The sequence below is a fragment of the Pelmatolapia mariae genome, linkage group LG22, assembly GCF_036321145.2.
Source record: "Pelmatolapia mariae isolate MD_Pm_ZW linkage group LG22, Pm_UMD_F_2, whole genome shotgun sequence".
Taxonomy (NCBI): Eukaryota; Metazoa; Chordata; class Actinopteri; order Cichliformes; family Cichlidae; genus Pelmatolapia; species Pelmatolapia mariae.
The window spans coordinates 3,008,281-3,034,266 of NC_086245.2; the positions used below are offsets into that span (position 1 = coordinate 3,008,281).

A 25,986-nucleotide genomic window follows, 5' to 3' on the forward strand; every position below is an offset into this window, starting at 1 on the left:
GTCTAGAGCCCTGTAATGTTCTTCCAGCAGTGGGCTCTCCAATTAATGAACTTGTTGAGTGCCAATGAAAATTACAAATCCTCTCCCAGTGCTCGTTTGTTATCCCATCCCTGATTCCAATTCCCATTTGATCTTAATATTTTGAGTAGTATCCTTCCTTGCCTGTAGAAGCACATCATATAGTTTGGAGATTGCCTTTCTCAGAGAACCAACATATGCTAATTTAACTATCTTAAAAATTTCTGACTCAACCGAGTTTGGGTTTGGGATATTGCAATGTTTGTTAAAATAATCCCGCATTTGAAGAAACCTGAAGAAATCTACTTGTCTTAAGCCATTTCTTGTTTGTAAAGATTGGAAACTCTGTAGTGTCCCTTTATGTGTGAAGGGATGGAGTGCTGTTAGTCCACTCTCTATCCAGGACTGAAATCTTTTATCACTTTCATTTGGTTTAAAATCTGTGTCATAAGCACACCATCTAAATTCTTTTAGTATTCGTTCACTACCACATATTTTAATCAATTTATTCCATATTTCTAGAGTGTGGCTTATCCATGTTCCTTTACCTTCTAAACGGTCTGCCAATTTTTTTATCCGCTATTGAGGCTTGTAGTTGAAGTTTAGGGGTTGTATTGAATTCTATGGATTTCCATTTAGCTTTCAAATCAGGGTTACACCATTGCAGCAGGGGGATGACCTGAGATGCATAATAATAGTATTGTAAACATGGGAGCATTGCCCCACCTTTTGCCTTGCTTAACTGTAAAATACTAAATTTAATTTAAAGCGCGAAATCCATTTGTCCCATTCCCCAAACTGTGTTTGACTTACTTCAACAGGCAAAGTTCTAAATAAATAGAGTGGTCTTGGGAATACGTTCATTTTCACTGTTGATATCCTCAAATTTAAATTTAAGAAAGGCACCAGATTCCACCTATCTAAATCAGATTTCATGGCCTGTGACAAGGGACCATAATTTACTTGTGATAGATTAGAAATATTCTTTGAATTATTCCCAAGTATTTGAGTGTTTCAGCTTCCCAATTTATATTATAATTATCTCGTAAAGTTTTAGATGCTGTATAGTTTAGTGTCATTACCTGTGTTTTGTTTAGGTTTAGTTTATAACCAGACAGTTCTCCAAAGTCGGATAGAGAGGACATAAACTCCTCAAGTGATTCTTCAGGTTCCCTCAAAAAGACCAAGACGTCATCTGCAAACATTGCAACTTTTTGTTCTTCCCCAGCAATTGCGATACCTTTAATTTTAGTATTGTTTCTTATAAACTGACCAAGAGGCTCAATATAGAGTGCAAATAAAAGTGGTGAGACCGGACAGCCCTGCCTGGTCTCTCTTTCTAGAGTAAAAGAGTAAATCTCCATTGACTTTCACGCAAGCCCTTGGTTTATCATAGAGGGATTGTATTATTGAGATAAATTTATTGTGAAAACCAAAAGTCTTCAATACCCTGTAAAGAAAAAGTCATCTGACTGAATCAAAGGCTTTCTCAGCGTCCAGTCCCACCAACACTGCCCGCACCCCATCTCTGTTTATTTGTTCCATAACATGTAGGGAACGCCTTATGTTGTCCACTGTTTGCCTTTGTTTGATGAAACCACACTGATCCAGGTCTATTATGTCAGGTAAATTTTTCGAGTCTCCATGCCAGAATTGCTGTAAATAGTTTATAATCCAAATTTAATACACTAATCGGTCGATAACTGCTACATTCTGTCCTATCTTTACCCTCTTTGGGAATGATGGAGATAACTGCTTCCTTCCACAAGGGGGGTAGTTTACCCTTTTGTATAATCCAGATAAATGTTTTCAATAGGATAGGGAGCAATTCCTCTTTTAGGTTTTTGTACCACTCTGCAGTGTACCCATCCGAACCTGTAGTCTTGCCGACTTTGCCTACTAGAGCATAATCTTCATTAAATGAAGGACTGTAGAAGTTTAGGTGCAGAGAAGTGTGCCCATTTTAGTGTGTAGAAATGCAGTTGAGTCATTGGACCACAAGGTGGTGCTGTTATACTATTTGTCCTGAAAACGTTTTTCTTGCACAAAACACGAAGAGCTTCAAGTGTGAGACCACGCAGGTTGGTGGGGTCACAATATGAACCACGAACTTTCCCACCAGTGGATAACTTTTTTGTTTCCACTCACTGAGCAGCCACCCCAAAAGCTATTCTTGGCAGCGGTGGGATTCGAACCCACGCCCCCGAAGAGACTGGAGCCTTAATCCAGCGCCTTAGACCGCTCGGCCACGCTACCGATGTGCAAACGAAAACACGAGCCCCATCTGAACAGACAGGCTGATGAACCGAACTATTTATAGATGACTTTGAGGTAAAAAGGTGAGGAACTGGTTTAGTTTTATTATTGTTTTATATGCAATATACTAAGAAATCTATTATATGACGCTGTATTATTTCTGATAAAGCGACTCATCATCATATAACTAATTAAGATCACTTCCAGCAGCAACATGAAAGTTATTCATGGATCAATAATTCTTCTACTTTCAGCTGCTTTAGGACAACATCTAGGTGGCCCTCCTCTTGTGGCCACCACCTCCAAACCCTGCATCATACACGTCTTACTGTCATCCTGTAAACATCCTCTCCAGGTCGTTTCCAAAGTCGTCTGCAAACATCTCAGTCCGCAGAGACTCCTGCCTGAATAGTTAACATTGTTCGTCCGTAAAGAGTACCTTCACCTGTCCGCTTCTTAGATATTTTCGCTGATAATAAACTTAGAAACACTCCTGGCTGCTGCACAAGTTTTAATATTACGACAGAAAAAAAAAAGTTTTGACCGGAAGTCATTATTTTATTTTGAAAGCCACTAGCGGAAGTGTAACTGCGACTGTCTTGTCCGCCTTTTAGCTTGAACTTCATGTGCCAAACTCCTGACCACCGAGTCATAAAAGATCATGAGACGGCTGGCTCGGCAGACAGCGGGGAAAGAGGACATGTACGGCCGTTTGAAATGTAACCAAAGTTTAACAGAAACTGCTCTTAAAAGCACATTTTATCACCATTAAACACGAATCTAGCGAGAAGGACCGACGGACGGCCAACTTCTCCCAGAGCGACGTGAAAGCGAAGCGAAGGAGGACCCTTCAGAGAAGTACTTTGTAGCTTATAGACTGGAGGAGTCGCTCTTTTTGGCACCATGTTAAGGATTTGCCTGCAGAGAGCTTTCCGCCCGGCTCTCCATAAGTTACCGAAGGCGGCGGGGACTGCGCGACACGCTCCGAGCTGCTGGATGGGAACACACGGGAGAAACGAGCCGCTGGAGCCTCTCAACTCCCCCACCAGGGCCAAAGAGTTTATTTACCGCCTTCACCCCAAGGAGAGGACGTGTTTACTACAGGAGCTGCAGATCTTCGAGTCCAAAGCACTCGCACAAGGTAAAGCAACGAGCAGCGTGGGTTAAAGCTGGCACATTGAATGAGAGGTCACAGGTTGTCGGTGCAGGCAAGCCCACATTTCTCTCCTGCAGTGTAGACCAGCACGGATACGCTTCTGTACCTCCTCAGGTTCAAACCCAGGTGTAGAAACACTGTTAGATGTTCGGTCAGGGGCTGATTGATTTCACGATGGGCGGGCTCTTCTATGTTTGAACGGTCCTGGTCATTGGGTGGAGTCTTTGACAGCTGACCCTTAAAGGCACACGCGGATTCACTGTTTCAATACAGTTGAATACACCAGGTGTTGCTAATTAGACGCCTAATTGACGTTTAAAGGCGTCATTAGGAAAAAAAACAGTGGTAGTGACACCAGTTGGTCGCTGTGGGAAGTGCAGCAGTGTGCCAGCATCCATAGCTACTGAACTCTGCTGGGATTTGATGGTTTAAAGGTGGTTAAGCCTTGAGACCGTTACATGTACACGTTGTATGTTATTGTGGCAGTTTGAATCTGTGATTGACATCATCAGGGTGTGACGAGACCTGTCAGCTCTGTCCCAGTCTGGGTCAGCTGTTTGAGGCAGATAAAGACTGTCATTTCAGTTCTTCACCTCCAGCCACTCAGTCATTTCTGACTGAAATACTGTAAAATAAACAGCCTCGTTACCAGCCCCCTCTGTGAGCTCTACAGTCAGCCTCGCTCATACCTCTCCATCCAGGATCTCAGCCAGGCTTTCTGCCTCTTCAGCACAAATGGCTTTACATATAAACAGTGCGAGCTGCTGGTTGTCTTCCCTGTTTGTTTTGGTACAAAGACATGTTCTGTCTTTCAGTGTGTTGTCTGGTGCATTGGCTCAGTCACACAGCATATTTTCTTTGTCGCCTGCCAGACTGTGCAGGTTGCTGGAAATCTCCTCACTGGCTGGTCTGTCCAGGCTTTGTAGCCACCTTCAGCTTGAAGACGAGCGAGCAAAAACCCCTGGTCTGGGTGCTCGAGCCAGATGTCGACTGTGTTGAGCCGGTACAGAAAGTGGGATTATATACAAGTCTAAATTATAAGGAATAAAATCTTTTAAAGACTTTGTACACCTAACCGTGATATTTAAATTTTAACAAAGCCCAATAACAGAGGAGGTTTTTTGTGTGGTTTTATTTATGTTTTACAATGATATGAAAGTGTTTTCTATTTTATATTCTCCAGATTAAAAAACGAACCACTGTAAAGCAATTTAAAGGCCCACATAAATGCTTAAATAATACCAATATTGAGAATAATCCAGGCAAACTGCCAGAATCTTTAAAAGAAAAAAAGATGCACATTTTTTATGATGTCGCTCTTCAGCTGTCGTGTGTTTTGGATGTTTTTCCACCAATGCTGTGTGCAGAAAATGACTCGCATCTTTACAAGGACTCAGAAACGTGAAGCGCAGAGAATCCGACTTACATTAGACTGTTTCCTGATGTGATGGAGGATGTTACTGATCTCATTACCACACTTGGAGTAATAAGTTTAAAGGAAACTATAACATGAACTATAATGTCTGTCACATCCTGTCTGCCTGTATTTTCTCTTCCTGCTGTAGAGATGATCCCCTGCAGCTCCTGCTTGTATTAAGACTTAATGTACCTGAAGTCAAATTATTCCTCAGCAAACTGAGGACCGAAATAATGCAAAGTGAATTATGCTAACCTAAAACTCACTTTGATCCTTTGTATATAGCTCACAGTCTTAACTTAAGCTCAAATTCCAAGCCAACTGCCACAGAAGAAGCCGATTTTATCACAGCGGTGTTCAGAGTTCACCTGTGGGTTTAACGAGACCTGTGATTGAAGGTTTGAGACATATTGGCAGGTTGTGCCATTAAATGCAAAACGCCTGCTAACCTTTACACACTGTGTGCTGCAGTCATTGTGATGGTTTGTTTTCATGAATGGTGGGATGATGTGTCGGACGGTTCGGTGTAAGAAGGAAGCACCGAAGTACCTTTGCTTCAGTTCAGCCATGCAGATGCTTTTTGTCGCTTCACTCAGTCGGAAACTTTCCAAAGAAAAACTGACGATTTAATTGAACCAGTCATTGTGTGATTGGTGACTGTGGCCTGTTCCCTCAGCATTTGGGATTTTTGTGTACATTTGGTTTGTATTGAGGTGCTTGGTTTATGTGTCTGCACTTCACTGGTTTTTAGTTTTGTGGGTGTGTCCTCTAGGGTTAAAGGCAGTTGCATTCACCTGGAGATGAGCGTGGAGGTGGGGTGAGGGTTAAATGCTGTCTCTTTAATAGTTTTTGTTTGTGTGGTAGCTCAGAAGTGCATGTGATGGCGTTGTGCGTGTCGTCAGTGTCTCCACGCTTCGCCCACTGTGCTTCCCCACTCATCACATACTGACGACGGTCAGTATGTGATGAGTGGGGAGTGAGGATCCGTTCAGGATTTCTCAGGTGACGCTGGGTTGTCCTATGAGGAACCATTTACACAATCAGCCTTTTACTGAATAGTTACTGGCAAGTGAACGCCTCATTCATAAGCTTACAGTGTGTGTGTGTGTGTGTGTGTGTGTGTGTGTGTGAGTGAGTAAGTGTGTGTGTTGACGTGTCTTCCAGTGTCAGGTTGTACATTTGTTGGGTGTGGACAGCTGGGCGTGTGCGCACATGTGTGTTGTTCTGTGTTTGACTCACAGGGTATTTACTGTTTGCTTGAGAGCAAATAAAGCGTCTCCACGTGAACGAAACCAAAACCACGGTGACTCATCGGAGCACCAAAATAGTCAAATCAGCTGCCCAGTCAGGAAATGTGAGTAATCCCCTCGAGTGTCTGGAAGCACTCTGTAGAAGCCACAGAGATGCAAATATGCCATTCACTGACCAATACGCCGGACTTGCAGCACCCGGGGTGTGCTCAGTGTGTGGTTAGTGCCCCGAATACCTCGTGGTGCGTTCACGGCCTTCCTCCATTCAGCAGTACCTGTTCTCCCTCATTCTTATTCGTACAGTCAGATGATGCTGATATGGTAAAATCCCGACACACTGAGAAGACATTAAAAGAAACGGCGATGGCTTCAGACCAGCTCCCCATCACTTTGTTGTGCAGCACGTTGCTCGTTAGTCGTGTGCACCGAGGCTGCTGTGTGGGATGATGTGGAAGCTGATTTCCTTTTTCAGGAAACTGATTTCTTTTTCTGACTGTTAGTTTTTATTTGCCCACTGAACACGATTTTTTTCGATTTAGGAATATACTTGAAGCCTGACGTTTGAAAAAGAATTACAACTTTGTTGTTTTCAGCAGAACAATGCAGAGTTTTAAATATCCCTGAGTTTCCTGTCAGCCCATGTCATAAGCTAATACTCATTAGAGAGACTGCTGCATCAGGTGTTTTATGCAGGCGTGTGTCTTCTTCCCGCGTTGCACGGGTGTGGAGAGCTTCGAAAAGTTGGCAGACAATATTTATTAGCTAAAAATCTCTCACTGATCTCAACAGGTTTCCTATTACAGAAACGCTGAACAGCAGCATGAGAAGTTAACAAATGTGTGGGCGCTAATTTTAGAGTTTCTGCTGAGCAATTTTAAACTCTTCTTGCTCTTAGGGCTGCGCCAATCTGGATGTGATCTGGTCTGACTGTCAGTATTTAAAGCAGGGGTGGGGAACTCCAGGTCTCAAGGGCTGGGGTCCTGCAGGTTTTAGATCTCACCCTGGGTCAACATATATGAATCAAATGATTAGTTCGTTACCAGGCCTCATGCTGAGGAGGTAATTTAGCCATTTAAATCAGCTGTGTTGGATTAGGACACATCTAAAACCTGCAGGGCACCGGGCCTTGAGGCCTGGAGTTCCCCCACCCCTGATTTAAAGGTGGATGTGTGGATGGAGGTATCGCACACTGCACAGCTTCTCTCTTTCAGCAATGCTTTGGCTCCTCTCTCACTCTGACTCGTTCACTTTCACTCATCATCTTCAGTCAGAGAAACTTTATACGAGGTAGAAGCCGCAAGGACGACGGTTCAGTTCAGGGAGGATTTTATTAAATCTAGAGTAACCTTACGTGTTACCATCAGCTTGGTTATTATTATTTATCTTAAGCTGTCTGCTCTCAGCTTCACTCCATGTTTGAGGGCATGTAACACAAAGGAGGAACTAGTGTGACTGTAAATAACCACAGGATGCTGCAACCCAGTGACTCAGTAATGAAATGACAGGCTTAATAAATTAGGACCAATGAGGCTGTGACACGGTCTGTCTACAGCTGATGAGAATGATTCCTCCTCCTGTGTTGGTTAGATTTTAGTCAAACTGGCACACAGTGGACTTTAACTCTCTGCAGCCCACCAATGAGAAGAAAACTCTTTCTGAACTTCACACATTACAGTATTATAACCTGTGAACTGTAATAGACTGTGAGGGGGGCTGGGTGATTTTAGCCTCAGAATTATATCGCAGTGTTTTAGGAACATTTCGATGAAGATTATTTATGATGATATAGGAAAAAAATACAAAACTTGCTTACAGGCAGCAGCATTTTGAAGTGTTAGTGAATGAAGGATGTGTTCCTGTTTTTAAAAATCAGCTGTTGTCACTGATGACACACTACCGAACTCCGAATGTGAATCTATTGAAACACAGTGCCAGCAGCAGCGTTATCGTGCAGTATATCCAGTATAAGTACATGCAAGTACAGCAGCAGCTGGGTGGGAAATGTAAGCAAAAGTCTAAAAAAACAGTTTAACAATAGGTAATGTAACTTAACCTTAAATATCTTTTAGATCAGTACAATATTCTCACGTACGATGACGAAACATATTTTGTACCTGGATGTTGTTTCATAGATCGAGCTTTTTAACCAGCTGTTTTTCCCACCACACGTCTCTGATTTCCACCCACTGTTTGCTTTTTCTGTCACACGGAGCCCAAATAGTGCAGTTTGGTTTTGTCACCAGCTGCTTGCATCTCCTCCTTCGTAGCCTCGTTGTGTTCAGAGATGTGTTTTTGCCACTTTGTTGCTTCCACCTTCACAGGAACAGTCTTCTGTGTTTGTTGAAGTAACATCAGAGGCTGATGCGCAGCTCTCGCTCTCAGACATGGTTGGCTTTGTTTCGTTGTTGTTCACCAGGACAACGGCAGTGCCATATGACACTTTTATATTACGTAAAGATGCGTCATAGCCAGGACTGTGGGCTGGGTGAGCTACTGCATTACTGATGTTTGGGTTTATTTAACCAGGAAGTTATTCTTCAGAATTACTGAAGTTTTTTTAACAGAAAAGGATTTTTTTAACAGAATAGAAACAATCAATATATATGTTGTTTGTTTAATTTAAGACTAAAAGAAAATTAAATGAATGAGAGGTAAAACTTGAGGGGGTAGGGACAAATAAGTAAATACTTCTGCCTACTCCTTTTCAAACAAATAATGAAATGATATTTTGTAATGATTGTGAGGGCACATGTTTGAAATAAAAATGAACTGAATATATGAGCCAACATTTCATACAGGGCACACTAATATATTGACTGAACACTGATAAGTGGTCGCTTGCTTTAGGTTGAATAACAGGATCTGATAGGAGTCCATTTCTGTCCACTAACTGCAGATTATTGTAGGTTAGATCATTCTAGCTTATTTGTGGAAATGTTTATTAAAAACATAGAAATAGAAAAAGAAGAAGAGAACAGCACCATGAACTGTGGTGAACAGGGTTGTGTGGTGAGTTCTCACTGAAATAGGCTGTAAAGGTGAAGTGAACGCTCTGGTGTGTCTCTGTCTTCCTCTCTCTCTGTCTCGTTACCAACAGCTCAGCGTTAATAGTAAATTACATTTAAATTATATTTAATTAATACATTTAATTGCTGTGAAAGCTCTGCCCGACTCCCCTGTCGTCTGTTCAGCTGCTGCTTAGGTTTTCATATCATTTCATGTTCGATAACGTATAAACCGGTACCATTATTTCTATGCGGGGCTGATATTTACACACAAGTACCGGTCGGATTCGTGTAGGGGGAGTGGACGTGATTTCTAATTCTTTAACTATTTTTTTCTTTTTTTTTAAGCACCCAGAAAGTTTTAAAGGTCATTATTTAAATGTCTTTTTGTCCCATTAGATGAGTGAATGTCAGCCTCGCAGCAGAGCGCTTTGAGCGCCTCTTGGGAGAGTTTGACCCAAACAGTTAATCTCCTTTCAGAATTAGAAGGATCACCACAGTTCAGCTTAGTAGAAACGCCTTTCTTCATAGACTTCCTTGATGCTTAAACTGCTATTGAACTTCTTTTTAAGTGCAGTGCTTTCTTTTTAGTTGTAAAATTAGAAGCAGGTAATCCTGTTATTGTTGCTCTTCCCACTGTTTCTACGTGAACAGCCTTAAATATGAAAGTGTTCTGAGTTTCTTACAACAAATGGAAAAAAGTTGCAGTAAAAGTAAGTTAGTAAAAGTATGTCAGGTTTCAGATGACTGGCTAACGTGTGTTTTTCAGTGCGATGGTGGAGTCGGGCACCGAAGCAGCATCTCTTTCTTCTGCACCATCTTCCATATTAATTAGACGGCCGGTTTGGCCCCGAATGTCTTTACTAATAAGCAACTGTCTGCAGCTCAGACCCCCACCCTTCCCCCCCGTGCCCATTACTTTTCCAGCTAATGAGCTAAATGCCATCGAGGAACAGCGAGAAACTCTGAAACATTTTCTCTGAGCTCGTCTCCAGGCTTGTTAACACATTACATCTTCTTTTAGTGAACCCTGTTAATGCAGGAGGCGCGCTGTGAGTGTAATCTGATGGTTTGCACATTGTTGGCTTGTCACAAAGGTTTTGAGTTGTCATAAACCAGGGTAGATTCACATCTGTATTTTATATTGTGCTGTGTTGTGCCATCATGGGCTCCTGATGTTATCGTAAATCCTTGCACTTCATATCCATCAGTTAGTGCTAGTGTGTGTTTTCCCACATTGGGTGAAGTCCTCTTGTTTTTCCAAGCCAACAAAGACTCATATTCAGGTGCAGCCAACCTGTGGTGTACACTGCAGCCCAAGGACTCTCCATAAGGCTAATTAAGACTGGATGTTGATCTTGTAGGATCATAAGGTTTTGATAGCCGGACTCCTGTAAACTTGTCCCTTATAATGTGAGAACTTCTGTCACCCAAAATACTGAGCTAACGTTGTTCAGCCCAGAGTCAAAGAACTGGCCAGAAGTCCCAGAGGCATGGACCGCTATCCGAACTGGACGAGACCTGGTGCACTAACTAACCCTCCGTCTGCAAGGCTACAAACCACGAGCTCGCTCTGCTGTTTCAGGAAGCTACAACACAGACAGGCCTCAAAGATGCAAAGTTGAAGCCGTGTAAACACAGACTGCAGTTTAAACTGTAACAACTAGTGATGAGGAACCCACTCGAGAGGGGGGGAAAAGGAACATTGAATACCTAAACCTAAAATGATGATCTCAGTTATGTTAATGCCAAACTTGAATCTTCAGGATCCTTGGATGAGTAAAGCTAACGTTACTGCTACATTACTACGGGTGTTTCCACACTGTTGGCCTGTTTAGTTTGTTTAGTCTTGACCTCTGGTTCATTAGGTGCGGTTGTAATGACTGACTGTGTAATCACAGTCTGCTTCGGACCAAAACAACCGCACAGAGACCGTCTCCTCCAAATCCATCGAAAAAGCAGTCCAGCTGAACCAGAGGTCATTTTTCGACAGCGTTGGGTCCTGGAGCCTCGAGCTCAAAGCAGTGAGTTGTTGTGAGCTGTGGAATTGCATACATCCCACTGGGATTATTATTGTGTAGCAGACTCTCTGACCACTCGGTCGGTCCAAAACAAACATGTGCAATAACGTCGGACTGGCAGCCAGTGGCAGTTCCCATCCAGGAGCCAAATAAATAAATTGAAGTTATGCTGCAAACTCAATTTGAACCACTAAATATGTCATCACACTTAATAAGGACATTTAGAGATTTTCAAGCAGTAGCAGATTGTGACTAATGATGCTCTGGTAACTCAGTTTGTTTTTGGTGAACTAAATTAGACACTGATGCTTTCTGAGGACACCTCATCATGTGGTACCAGCCTCATAGAAATGTGGGCTTGGAGCGCTGTTATTTGACAGAAGTACCAAATATAATATGATACATGCAAAGATGTGTTTTCACACTTTTCATTACTTTAGTTTAACATAAAAATGAAGCTGTTAGGAAACCATGAATAATGAGGCATAAATTAGCAATGTGGATGTGCTGCTCCTGCTAAGCTGTAATTAAACTCTCCGTTACTGATGGAAATGATCACTCACAGCAAGATTTCTTTTAAAGCCACTTTTAAAAAGCCCACTTTGAACTCGACTGACTCGTGGTATTTTAAAATGAGGAAAATATTGAGCTGTTTTGTGCAGTACTGAGGATGAGACTAAGTCATTACATTTCACCTGCTCTTCAAAGCGTGGAAAGCAACGTCACTCGTAGATTTGTTTTCCCGTAATGGTGAGCGGCTGCTCAAAAGGAGGCATGCTGATCCAGACGGTATATGCTGTTCTTCTGCAAAGGGCCATTAAATAACAGAGTACTATAATCAGCTGCATGACCGATCAGTCTCTGCTGGTGCTGGTTATTGTTCTGCTCTGCAGGACATGAAGCAGAACCTGCATCTGCTACAGGTATTGGTTGGAGAGCAACTCCAGCTCACTGCAGAGGAGGACAGCAGCGGTCCATCACAGTGGAGCAGGAGTTTGGCAGACAGTGAGACAAGAGACGCAACTAAACTGTGACTTGGACTTTGACAATGAAAGTCAGGTGTCCACTCATATATTGACTGTGAATGACATCATGCTCTTCAAAATATGGGGGGAAAGCTAAAATAACTTGCTTTGTATAATTCGTTTCCAGGATGGATGCACTGATATTTCAGCTGTAATATGGTTATTGGTGGATTTTGGGCTTTGCATACGAGGAGCATATGGCATCCTGTGTATCACGTCCAGGGTTTTCCCTGGCTCAGTGTTGCCTCACAGTTACTGTCCAGGGTTCAAACCCGGCCCAAACCTTTCTGTTTGGAGGCTGAATCTTTTTTTTTTTTTATTGGACAGTTTTTCTCCAGTTTGTCCTGACAGCTGAGAACCAAGTTCACCGTTTCTGTTTTGAACCAGGCGACTGTAACAAGAGAGATTCTTAATCTGATCAGTTTCACTTTCTGGTTAAATAAAGGTTTAAAAACAGGCCACATGTGTAACCATGATTGGTTTACATGTTAACACCAAACATAATTAAGCTCCACGTAAAGAAAACTGTTAAATATTTTTATCACGGCTCTTGTGATTTTCATTTGAGTACAGAACTTTTTAATGTGCAGGAAAACTGTGACGTTAAAGTTTTGTGCTTGCTCATTGTTCACATAGTTCAGCTGTTACTTTATTTTTCATAAAGATGATTTTTGGCTTACTGCCCATGAAAGGACTTATCGACAACCACAACACCACAACAAAGTGCATAAACTGGTGTCTTATACGTTGGTATTGGTGTAGTTCTTTGGTTACATTGTTGTGTACAGTGGACTAACATGAAGCACCACAACGATTCTATTTGAACTGTTTCACAGTTCTAACATTAAAGGAACATATCAATAAATAATGTGTATCTGCAGTATCTGTGTATAACTGTGTGTCACAGCTGGACTGGATGATCCACTGAGTCCAATTAAAATGCATTACAGTGTGACTCTGCTGCTGCTCATGTGGGTTTGAAGTAGATGATGGTGGTTTTAACAGTGTGGCTGCTGCCCATTGAAACGATCCTCCCGTGTAGATGGAAACAGCAGGAGCTGTACGGATGTGGCTTCTTATCCTGCTGGCAGGAGCTTTTTTTTTTTTTAAACTCCTCAGACTTTCCCTTGAGAACGATGCTGAGAGCAACTCTTTGTAAAGAAATGAGATGAAACCAATAAGGACGATTGACCGCATTACTTCTGGATGATGTCACCGTTCTTGAGAGATTGCTGGGCGATAGAGGCAGCTGAATTTTTTTAAAATATATTTTCTAAACTGTTTTTGGTCAGCAAAGACACAAAGACAAAGCTTTATTCACATGTTGGATTTATGCTCGTACATTTTTGGCCGCAGAGATGGCGTGGGATTGCGGAACTTCCACTCACTCATACACTGTGAACATTAACTTCATTGCTGATTATTAATCTAAAAGACTGATCCATAACTGCATTTTAAAGGTGGGAGTAGTCTAACAGTAGAGTTTTTTAGACAGTGACACGGGATGTTACTAAAATATTTATTTGTGTTATTAGTGAGGTGATTGAACGTCTTACCAGCTTCTTCAACGTCACCATCCTCGTTAATGGCTGCTCACTGCTGTAGCCGTTTAAAATACTGGTGCAACTTTACTGGCAGTGACCGCAGATAAGTTCTCTGTTAGGAGCTCATTTTAGCACTGCGAGTCCTAAAGGTAGAGACGATGCATTCTTTTATTTTCTTCTAACTCACTCTGCTAGAAGCTACCCTTAGCTTTAAGCTTTTTTGTGAACTTTATAAAACAAGGTGAGGTAGCAGTCTGATAGATCAATGACCTATAACAGGCCATTTGTCATGATGCCTGAAACCACCAGGAGTAAACATGAGGATTTAAAGGAGTAAAATGTGTCCTAAGGTCAGCACTCTGCGGCTCAGATGATGCAGATGTTTGTGGAGCGGCAGTGGGAGGACAGATCAGTGTTGGACTGTTGTTGTGCATTGGCAGCGAGTGTCACTGTGATGTGCTTCTTCCAGAACAACACATTCTGCTGTTTGGGGATATTGATTTAAAGCCACAGCTTTGTGAGTGTGTACTGCACAGAGCCTGAGGGCGAGGGTGTTTAAAAGAATCCAAACCCAGGTTTAGCTTTAGGAATGAGCAAATACTCAAAGTTGCAAATCCTTTGAAGAGGAAACAAAGGTGTTGGTACGCTTAATGAAACTAATTGAATGCAAACAGAGGGGCTTCTCTGCCATCAGCAGCAGAGTTTTGAGCATTTATTGGAGAAGCTTTTGTATTGCATATAACAGTACTGTTACACATTATAGTACATAATAATACCATAGTCTATGTGCATCACAGAAATGTAAGTACATGTCACTGCTGCTGCTTTTCCTCACTTTCATAGCGCTGACAATGTTTAGACTTTTTGCAAAATGATAAAAATAAACACTGGGCAGCTGTACTCCTCGTGCTGGCTGTCAGAGCAAATAAATAAAGTAACTTCAGGCGAAGGATGCTTCACTATGGCGTGAACGAACCACTAGTTCTGGAGTCTTCTCTCTGTCCTGTGTTTCAGTCCAGAGTGAAAATCTCACTACACTATATTGTGTTGTTATTCTCTACACCGGGAAAAAACAAATGGCACTTATGTAGTCATCTTCAGTAACATTACTCATGACCTCGCACTTAACTAGGCGTTGTAGATAACCATCATCTCACAAAGAAAAACCGCACCGTTGTTTCTTTCTGGTATTTTATTTCAAATTGGATGCATGGCATGCATTTTAATGAAAGAATGAATGGTAGACCTGTAAACAAGACACAAAATCTCATGTGTAAGCTGACATATGTAAACATTTTTTTACAATTAGAAAATGCTATGACCTATAAACATCAGGCTGTATTTCCTTATCATACAAAGTGAAGCACAACTAAACAGGCTAACGTTAGCTAACGGCTAATTAGCGTCTAGGCCAGGGGTCGGCAACCTGCGGCTCCGGAGCCGCATGCGGCTCTTTTGTCCTTATACTGCGGCTCCGGGTGGTTTGGGAAAATAAATTAGAAGTATTTAGCTGAAGTGTATTTTATTTGTGTTTAGTTCTTTTTTATCTTGTAGTTCTAAATTGGAAGATTATTATGATATTGAAATATAAAAATAAAATTATATTTTATTATTTTTCATCGCTCAAAATAAGCGTCACACTCGCGGAAGCCAGTGTACCTGCCAAAACGCCGTGCATGTATCGAGACTTTCAACCCCAGGTAGGCCAATTATGGATCTTCGGATCAACATTATGTCAGCAGCTGTTCTCCACCGTGAACTATGTTAAAAACAAACACCGCTCACGCCTCACAGACGACAGCTTACAGTCCTGCGTAACGATGAAAGTGACTTCGTACAGCCCCGATTTGCAGACGCTGTGCGCAGAGGTTCAGGAGCAGAAGTTCCATTGTAAACATATCACGGCAGACCCGACGATGTTTGCATAAACATGCTTTTCAGCGTCTCTTTATTGACCACTTTTCACACACGGTTGCTGTACGCATACAGCCGGCTGTAGCTTTTCAGCTCAAAGCCCGACAACACAACAGCAGAGAGAGCACAGACTTTAAGGCGGCGAGGCGTGATTGCGGGTGCAGCTCAGGTGCGTCCGACTCCCATGCAGCGGCACTGCAGACCACGCCCCGCCACACACATTAACCAGGTAAAATACATATTTCGGCAGAATTTTGCAAATATCTTTTTTTTTTTTTTTTTTTTTTTTTTTTAGCAGCATAGTGCTTTTTTTCCAATTATCTTTTAAAAGTCAGGTCAAGGCTCCAAAAGCCCAAAGGCGATATGAGGGTGGCGGCTCACAACAGTTTTTGTTTGCTACATGGATTATTTTAGTTCAGCTGGGTGTCTTTCCTTTTGTTATATTTCTTTAAGAGTTCAAAATGTGTTAATTACATAAATAAAATGTAATTTTTTTCTGTAGCACTTCATGGATTTCATAAGTAACACACCTTAGTTGCTCTGTGGATTCCTTTAAAAAGCAGTTAAAAACTTTTCTGTTCAAACAAGCCTTTTGTTGATCTACGTATTTGATATTCTTTACATTATTTACATTTGATCTTTTACATTGTGTATAATGTCTATTGATTGTATTGTTTATTTTAATCTTTGTGTACAGCGCTTTGTGACTGCCTGTCTGTGAAAAGCGCTTAATAAATAAACTTTACTTACTTACTTATTTTAGTTGTTCACACAAAGCATAAAGGTAAAGAAACAATATATACAGTGTTATCTTCATTTAGATGTCAAAAAGTATTTGTGGCTCCCAGTGTTTTCTTTTGCGTGGAAACCGGCTCCAAGTGGCTCTTTGGGTGTTAAAGGTTGCTGACCCCTGGTCTAGGCTAATGTCTGATAAAGCACATCTTTAGGTGAACTCACTTGTATAAACTGTCGCAAGTAACTCACGACAGTTGGCACCAAACACACACTTGTAAAAATACAACATTACTGCCAACTTACAGACGGTTTTGGCTTAGGACACAGCATGGGCAGGAACAGGATGAAAATAGTTAACCTTCTACCGTTAGACAGGAAGTAGTGAGATGCACCACTTCCGGTAGGATGTCAAAATTAAACAGACAGTGTAAAAATGCCCCCCAAAACAAATACTGTATGAACCTATTTAACACCACAGAATATCTCGGGCGACTCTTGAGGAGCCAGAATATTACTTTTACTTCACCTGTTGGTCCTCTGCCCGCACATGAGCACGATCGGTCTGCATAAAAGACTTTCTATTTAACAAAAGTCTGAATTTTCCTGTTATTTTTTGACTAATTGAAACTTCGTTAGTAAAAAAAAAAAAAAGAAGCCACCATCAGGTTTGTCTGAACAAAGACTTAAAGAATTCTAAGGGGAAGATCAAAATAGTTTTATTTCTCATTTTAGGTGTTTAACGTTTCAGTATTTTGCATTTTCCTCATTCAGAGCGCACTTGGGGGTCAGACTGAAAAATGTGACAGACATTTCCTTCACATGAATGCAGAGCAGAGCGCTCTGTTTATGGTGCTGCTCAGTGAACCTGCCTGATGGATTGACGTGACCTCCATACGCTTCAGTTTATAATTTGTCTCTGTGCAGTGTGAGTTTGCGACACATACAGCAAACCAGCACGTAGGTCAGCCGGTGGGTGGGTCACACTCGGGGTCTGCTGTGCATTTTGGTCCTTTTTATCCAATAATTTGGCCAGATGAACAAAATCATACAACACCAAACTGCTTTTAAGTAGCCGTGTGGTTTCTTCCTTAGCGCACAGCAACCAGACAAACCCAGACGTGTGTGAGAGTGAGAGCTACTTCAGGAACCTCTGTCTTAAATTTGCTTAACATATCGTGACATAATTTTGAGCGTGTATTGCCCACCCGTGTTGCTGATACAGATTTTGATGCAGCTTTTATATAAACAGAGGTATTACCATACTAGCTGTGCTAAACTGCTAGTAAAATATCGAGCCCCTGATCTCAGAGAAGTCTTTTTAGAGGCTAATGCGTCTAAGGCTTTCTTTTCTCCACGTTTGAGCACATTTCCCACCGGTGACACCTGCAGTGAATTCAAGAAGTGCAAATCTTCAGGGAGTTAATTAGTGGGATTAGGACACGTGGAGTGTCGCTGCAGCAAACATGGGGGGTGGGGGGGGGGGGGGGGGGGAATTTCTTGTTTGTTTGCTTACAAATTCTGCTTATTAATGCACAATATCAATGCTCCCTCGCTTCAGACATCAGCTTAGTGCTGGATGGAGGCAGCTCTGATTAGACATTGACTTAAAAAAATGAAACTAGAAGGAGCCGTAGCCATAGACTGTATATGAAGGATGGACTGTGTGTAACCAAAAAGCAAACAGTTCTAAAAATGTTGCAAGTTTCTTACATATTTATGTATGTATCTGTTTATTATAGGGATGACATCAGTCCTAAATAGAAAAATGACAAATTTGTAACAATATCCTCAGAGTACAAGGTCACATTTAATTTGTAAATGATACGTTGTATATAATAACTTTTATTAATCATTTAACTTAGCGGTCCCCAACCCCCAGGCCATGGAACGGCACCGGGCCGTGAGAGTTGAGACCCAGGTGTGAAATCTATGGTTTTCAGGGTTTTTATCGTTTTTATCGTTAACTCAGTTTCCCTGGGTCTTCTCCTGTGTGTTATGAACAAATCTTATTTTTTTGGTACCGATACTGGTTTTATTTTGTTGTATTTATCCGCGACACCTTAAAGGCTGGTCTGTGAAAATATTGTCGGACCTAAACCGGTCCGTGGCGCAAAAAAGGTTCAGGACCGCTGATTTAACTAGACACTACATGTGTAGTATGGTCTACAAAAGTCCTCCTTTTCGTAGTTTTTCATCTTTCTTTCTTCTCATATCTGTTCTTCACCATTTATAGTCTTTGAAAGATAGACAAACAAATCATCCAGACTAATACTGGATTACAGATTACATCGATGTAAGTGTATTTGTCAAATGGTTCATGGCATAGTTAACTTTGACTGTATGTTCAGCCAGTTGAGGGGACCAAATTACATTTAACCTGTTTGCCTACAGCAGTCAGTGACATAGCTTACCTCAATACATGAACATAAGTGGATAATAACAGCTGAACAGATAAAGCAGTGTTAAATCACTGAACACGTGTTACTGAAAAAGGTGAAGAATGAGGCAGAGCTCATAGTTACGGTGGCCCCTAGAGACAAAGCACGTACCAACTCCAAAACACATGCAAACTCCAAAACACATGCAAACTCCAAAACACATGCAAACTCCAAAACACAACGGAAGTGCTCCAGGACGCTAGGGGCAGTGTTGAGCTCGATTTGCAAAATAAACGGCAAGTTTGTCTGTATGGGACGGTCTAGTCTCCGTCGCGCTGGAAACGTGTCATACAACTTTGTTTGACAGAAATGAAGGAGAACATATTTTGTTCATTTGTTTGTTTGTTTCTACAAGAGCTTTGTGTGATTTGATAAGTATCTGAGGCTGAGACCACAGGACAGTAAAACATGATTTTTGGGCTTCGTTTCTGTACTGAACAGTCATTTAAGATTAGTTAGTAAATAACAATTAGCTAATGTTGTTCATGAGACTAAAGTCATATCACTTTGGTAATGTAAATATAATGTGGCCAATATTATAGTTATTATATTAATCATTATTAGCTATTACAGCAGTGAGTATGAACTCTGTGTCAAATACTGAGCCTCAGTACAGATTCAAGTTGCAGTTATTTATATGTCTTATCACCTTAAATCTTCACTCAAAGACAAGTATCTTTGACAGTGCATATATAGGTGTATCATATATAAGAGACAAATGTTGTTCCTTCAGTATGTTGGCATTACTAAATTTGGCTCAATGCTTACATATATTTATAAAAAGAAAATGTACAAGCTGTGATAACTGTTTCTGATCAAATGAAGAGTAGACTGATATATTGAATATTCCTTTATTGGGTGAGAAAATCAGACCATGTCATAACTGCTTTAAGTCATACAGAATAGATATCAGAGCCTTAAACAGGCTGACTTCTGCTAAATGGGTCAAACTGGGCAGAAAGTAAACAAACACATAACATCCTTATAGAATATGATGTAACACTATAGATCAACTTACCTCAGAATATATAAAGCATAGAAACAATTACAGCAATATGATGCAACAAACACAGCAGTGCTACTAATCCAAAATACTCAAAGCTTCATAGAACTGAAACAAACATTTATTTTTAGCTCCATTCTGCTGCTGATACATACTTTAGGTTTCTGAATATTAAACTTGTTGCTGCCTTTCATAGTGTGTAACTTGAAGGCCCTGAGTACTTTCTCCCACACTGAAAACACTGGAATGATAACATTATTTGAACATTACCTAATAAGACTGATTCAGGACAGACAATTAGTTATTTTAAACTTTTCTAGCAGTCCTTCACAAACAGGGAACAGTCTGTCTATTCTCAACATCTGTCAGCTGCTGCTGGCTCTTCCTCCTCCTCTTCCTCACACACTGCTGAGTTTGTCCTGGTGGATCATCAGGGGTGCAAAGCCTCACAGATGATGTGCAGCAGTGGGTCCCTCAGTCTGTCCTCACTCTGGACACTTGCAGTTGTCACACATGGAAATCAAATGTGTGATAAGCTGCAGGATTCAAACACAAGTGTAACTTATAAATACATGTTCATACTTTTATTCCACAATCAGAGAGAAAGAAACAGAGAGAGAGTGCAGGACAGACAGACAGGTGACAGTCTCAGGTGTATACACTGCTACAAAACAGCACAAGAGAAGGAGGATTTAGTGTTTGTGTTATTACGAGTGCTAAACAAGAGGAGTTCCCAGATGGTACAGTGGACACATGTGTGACTCCTGTGATTAAAGCATCTTTCTTTCAGCTTAACGAGTGAACCGTCAGCTCGTTCAAACACACGTTAAAGTCCGTTTGGCTCGACACCACCGAACAGAGGCAGCAATATAACATAGCTAACATTAACAGTGCAGTGAATCCTGCTTGTGCCGTGATATTCAGGACTGCAAACCGAGCAGCATCACTGACTTTCAGCTTGTTGTGTTTGTGGATATATGACTGACTTTAATTATCCATAAAATCATCACATCTCTGTAAGATTAAAGTCGACTATTGAACGGCGTATATTTTGAAGTAAAGGCTTTAAAACCAAGTTAGTACAAAAATCACTAATGTCACATAACTTTGCCGACATGTGGCCAACAGTAATGTTTTAATGTTCTTCATTATAAAAACATTTGCGCATAAATAAGTGACATAATATTCAGTACTTACTTCTGAAAGTTCACTCTTCGGCGGCTCCGCTTCCGCCGTTTTTTTTTCGGCAAAATTATCCACACCACCGCCGCGCTATGAAATCTGGGATATGTTGGGCCATGAAGGCTACACCGACCCATCCTTAAAATTCAGGGAAATGAAGGACGCATTTGAAGGCCGCATTTGGAGCAGCCTTTGAATTGGGACAGCCTTCGTCGTGTCGCTGTGACGTAATCGGCCTTAAAATGCGGCCTTTAAGGCTGCAGACCCTGATACAGCCCAAATCCGGTCATTGGTACTTCCTGGCTTGTGTAGTTACTAGGTAAGAAAAGCTCAACACTGCCCCTAGCGTCCTGGAGCACTTCCGTTGTGTTTTGGAGTTTGCATGTGTTTTGGAATTTGTACATGCTTTGTCTCTAGGGGCCACCGTACATAGTAGTGCAGCCATCCCAGTCACAGCCACCAGGTCTAACAGATTTTTAGTTGGAGACAGTGTTCACGTTCTTCTCCTTCCTACTCTTCTTCTTCTTCCATTTTATTCTCCATTCAACATACATAATGTATGATAGCACCAAATCCTTATTGCTGGCAAAGGCCATCAACAAACCTCCAGAATTTTATTATAGAACTTAAACAAAAACATTTGATAGTGAAAATGAATAATTGATTATATTCTGATGGTTCATTTCTGAGTTGATGGTTTCTTTTGAGGAAATAAATGTTTTGACAGCACTAGTATGACAGACAACACTGTGTCTGCATGTCCACGTGCTCATCCACTCGATCCGCGCCCTGCAGGGTGACAGCACCCCTCGGGAACTTCTCAGCCTCTCTGTGGACGTGAGGTTGTAGCGTGTCGTTTCCTCTGAGATTTGAGGCAGATGAACACTCTGTTGAAGAAGTGGTTTGAGGTGCTCGGCAGCGTCTGGGACGTTCGAGTGAGACTGAGAGAGTGATGCTGTTTGACTGGCACGTAAATTAGGCCCTCGCTTAAAAACTCGAGCTGCCTCCTTATATCAGCGCCCCCGCCTGCCAGGCCCACATGATATCGCTTTCAGCTGAGCCCAAAGTGGCGCGTCACGCAGGGAGATTGAGATGAATCCTCTCCTCTGACAAAGCTGACAATAACACAAACAGAGCGCGAGAGAAGAAGAACAGCAGGGTGGAGAAATACAGAACGAAGGAACGCTGAGAGCTGTGACGAGACCCAGTCAGCTGCAAACAGAAAGCACTAAATAAAGTAAAATAAAGATAAATTAAAAATCCTCAAGGACGGGCAGAGCTCCAGATTATGTGATTATTCTGTTTTATTATTAGGAAAACTGTGTGGCAGCTTTGAAATGGAACAAAGAAAGAAAACGTGGTGACTTGTCACATAAATGAGGTTAATGATAACTGAAGAATCGTTGAGCTGAGTGAAGTCATTAAACCACAAGCACATCAAACTTCATTATCAGTGGTCATTAAGCGTCTGGATACACAGCAGCTTTTCATGTCAGTTAATCAATGCTTATTTTGCTCTTTCATATTCTGTGATAAGTAATTATAGTGGACGGGGTGTTTGCAGGAGCCTAAAATACACACTTAGTGATTGCATTGAATCTTCTTAAGTGTAGCAGCTTAGTGCTCGTCACTGTTTCACGCGCTTTCTGTGCTTCTCTTTGAAGTTTACTGTAAAACATCTTGAATTTAACTTTATACCTGTGGACATCTGTATGTTGTTTCAAAGCAGTGTCAGCTGTAAGAGGGGAAGTTCACAACAGAGCTAAACTCTGCCTGGAGAGTCTGTTTTATTTCCGAAGTAGAGAAAACTGAAGGAAACTGCTTCACTGCTGAGTGTACGCCTCCGGTCCTCCGCTTACACAGCAGAGATGCACGAGCTATTGTGCTGGCCTCTGGCAGCGGAGGTCGGCTCACACCACAAAGCCAAGAAGGATGTGTGAGAGCTGCAGGTCCACAGGCTGGACGCTTCCAGTTCCAACTTTTCGGTTTAAATTTATGGGGGAAAAATGCACGAAAATACTCCAAAACATACGTTTAGAGAGAGCTGATTTTCACCAGCTGATTCAGTCAGACTCGTTCGTATTTCAGTGTCGTCGTTCACCACACTCTGCTCATGTCAGGTGAAGAATTTGGAGTCTGGAGGGTCTTTAGCACAGAGCTGTTTAGACCCCAGACTGAAAATGGGGATGAGGTTGCTTTAAAACGACTGATGCCAAACTGACAGTTGGCAGTGTGGCGAGCAAAGTTTTTAATATAAAGAAACCTCTGAGTGACGGTTGATGAGCCGCCAGGTTGGCTGATGGAGGAGAAGAAGCAGTTGGTCGGAGGTTGGTGTTAATTTCCCTTTCTGCTCCGTGTGTGTGTGTGTGTGTGTGTGTGTGTGTGTGTGTGTGTGTGTGTGTGTGTGTGTGTGTGTGTGTGTGTGTGAGACATGACAGCCTGCATCCTTGATAGGACGGTCTGTCTTCTCTTCAATTAAAACGTTTTTGTGTGTGTACATGTTCGTGTGTGTATGTGTCTTTTTGCTACATGCGTGTACACACACACACACACACACACACACACACACACACACACACACACACAAATGGACTATTTGACAAATAGCGTGGAACAGATGAGAAAACCGAGCAGCAAGTTTCTGTTTGCTGCTCGTCTTCAGCGTGTTGGACGTAGCTCGAGGCGGTTGTCCTTGTCCTCCACCCTCAGTGAGATCGGCGTAGCCTGACCTGAGCAGCACAAATGCGTGGCCCTGCAGCTTACAGCAGCTCACCAGAGCAGGAAAAAGACTCGAGGCCATCAGCTCTTTGCGTTTGTCCTTTACCTTTCAGCATGACTGTGCTCTTGCACAAAGCCAAGATTTTAGTTTTTTGTTGGCTTGTGCAGCGCTCTGACCTCAGCGACCTCCTGTGGGTGAACTCTGCCGCCAGCGTTCCCAGTATAAAAGTTTCTGGGAGAAAGAAAATGTTAAAAGAACAATCTGTTTGATTTTGGAGCATTTGTCTTATTTTCATTGTGCCAGTGGAAACATTTTACTAAAGTGTTCAAGGTTGAAGTTTTCAAGGAGCACAAAAGATGTTCAAAAATGCAAATGTATGAATAAATATCCTGATTTCCACTTTGGGGTTGATTTAGACCTTCAGAGCTGCACACTGTTGATATCATGGATGCACAAATGTTAATAATGGAGCGCATTATCTGCCACAGGAATAGATTAATGTGGGTAAATGCACTTTGGTACATAAATCCCTCTCTGAGTCCAGCTGTGCCTGTGAAACGCTGTCATCTGTGGTGATTATTTATATTTACTGGTGTCTGCGGCGTTGGCTGTGTGTTCATCAGGCGTGCGACGTGTTGCAGGAAGCATTTCCACGCTGTTAATCAGCAGTGTGACAGCAGACAGATGATACCGCATCTGCTGAAGTCTAATTATGTATATGCAGACAAACACACACAGTCAGCTTATGTTTGATTTAATCACACACTGACATATGAACTGTGTTCCACTCACACTGCTGTCATTAGCAGCTTTATGAGATACCCTGCAGCAGGCCGGGAAACACTCGAGAGCTGAACTCTTCAGCGTTTACTCATCTGACTCCAAATCTGCAGCTATTGGCAGATTGTACAGTGATATTAATTTTTCGCTTGCATCAGGCAGACCTATTTCTGGACGTTTTCCCAGGAGTCGCAGTGTTTGTACTCACACTGCAGGCGCGAGGAAGTCAAAATGAAAAAGGGTGAAAATGAGTCGTTCGCTCTTTGTGGCCTAAAAAAGAAAGACACAAAGTCACAGTACAGCGGCTGCATGAGGCTGCGGTCCTCCCCACACGCCAGGAGCCAAAATAATTTGAAGGATGGGAAAATAGAGGTTAGTTCTTAGATGCTTGCTGCTGGGAGGAATGTAAAGTTTGGAAGGACGACAGCAAAGGTTCTGTCAGCTGTAATGTAAGAGACCCTGAAGCTGTTTTCACACAGAGTATTTCAGGTCAGAGGAAATGCTTCCTTTTTGGTTTGTTTCTGTTGTTTTAATCTTTAATATTTCTGCGTTCAGAAACATTAATGATAAGTTCAGTCGTGTTGTTTTTCAGGATCGTTTCAGTTCCACAAATTCAAACCTGTGAGTTTCCAATAATAACCTCAGTCTGATCTGTCGGAGCAAATGCTTTGTTCATTTATTGTTACTTTTATTGTGTTTTAAGGAAGAAAAAGAAAAACGGTGCTTAATGTAAATAACGGTCCATTTTATCTCTAAGTTGGATTTCCTTTGACACGTCTGACACTCTGAATGCAAAATCCCAGCTAGTCTGCAGACTTACCTGCAGATTTATCGGCCACCTCAGCAATGCTCTGTCACGCTCTGTTTCTGATGTGGGCTCTGGATCTAATCTCATCCCCTCGAGACTTGGCTCGAGTCGCTTTGGCTTACAATACCATCAAATTGCACTCAGAAGCTGCTCTCTGCTCCACGTCCTTCGAAATGGCACCAGAGCAAAGCTGCACTCAGCTGAGGAAGAGGACAGGAAGTCAGCAGCATTCTCAAACACTTCTGCTGATTTTTAACAAAACTGCGTCGGAGTCGAGTCGTCACAGACGTGTTCCCAGTGTGTTCCTGTGGTTAGCCTCTGTGGGCAGCTCAGCTGCCAGCTTTCAGTGTAGTCAGGGCATCTCCACACAGCAGATGGTGTTCTGTGTGCCCGCCATTGTTTATGAATGTAAACACATTACTGATGGTTTTCAGATTGTGTTTTAATAAATGCACTTCTTCCTTCTGTCCTTCTCGTGGTCTGTTTATCTGCACCCAATCCAAGCCTGCACAAACTCAGCAGTTTTACCTGAACTGCAAATGGGAACCAAAGATGTGATCCTACATATTTATGTCGCACATCTGTCGACAGAGATTAAACACTGTGTACACACGTGTCGCCTTCACCCTCCCAGTTTGATGAAACTGGAGGTATCGCCCACTGAGACACTAAAACTGAACGCTGGCCTGTCTGATTAAAGAAATGTTGAAAGCTG

At 41.9% G+C, this 25,986-nt stretch overlaps 1 protein-coding gene and 1 non-coding gene across 2 annotated transcripts in view; one reads left to right on the forward strand and one right to left on the reverse strand.

The window, feature by feature from the left end:
- Window positions 1-2,192: 2,192 nt before the first annotated feature.
- trnal-aag (transfer RNA leucine (anticodon AAG)) lies at window positions 2,193-2,274 on the reverse strand. Its single transcript has one exon. It is a non-coding gene; the product is annotated as a tRNA-Leu (tRNA).
- The window catches only part of tmem65 (transmembrane protein 65), a 42,070-nt gene continuing 18,333 nt past the window's right edge, over window positions 2,250-25,986 (forward strand). Inside the window, exons 1-2 of the mRNA XM_063465627.1 lie at window positions 2,250-2,357; window positions 2,889-3,415. Coding sequence (XP_063321697.1) covers window positions 3,178-3,415 — 238 coding nt within the window. The 5' untranslated portion in view covers window positions 2,250-2,357; window positions 2,889-3,177. The remainder of the gene's footprint in view (window positions 2,358-2,888; window positions 3,416-25,986) is intronic.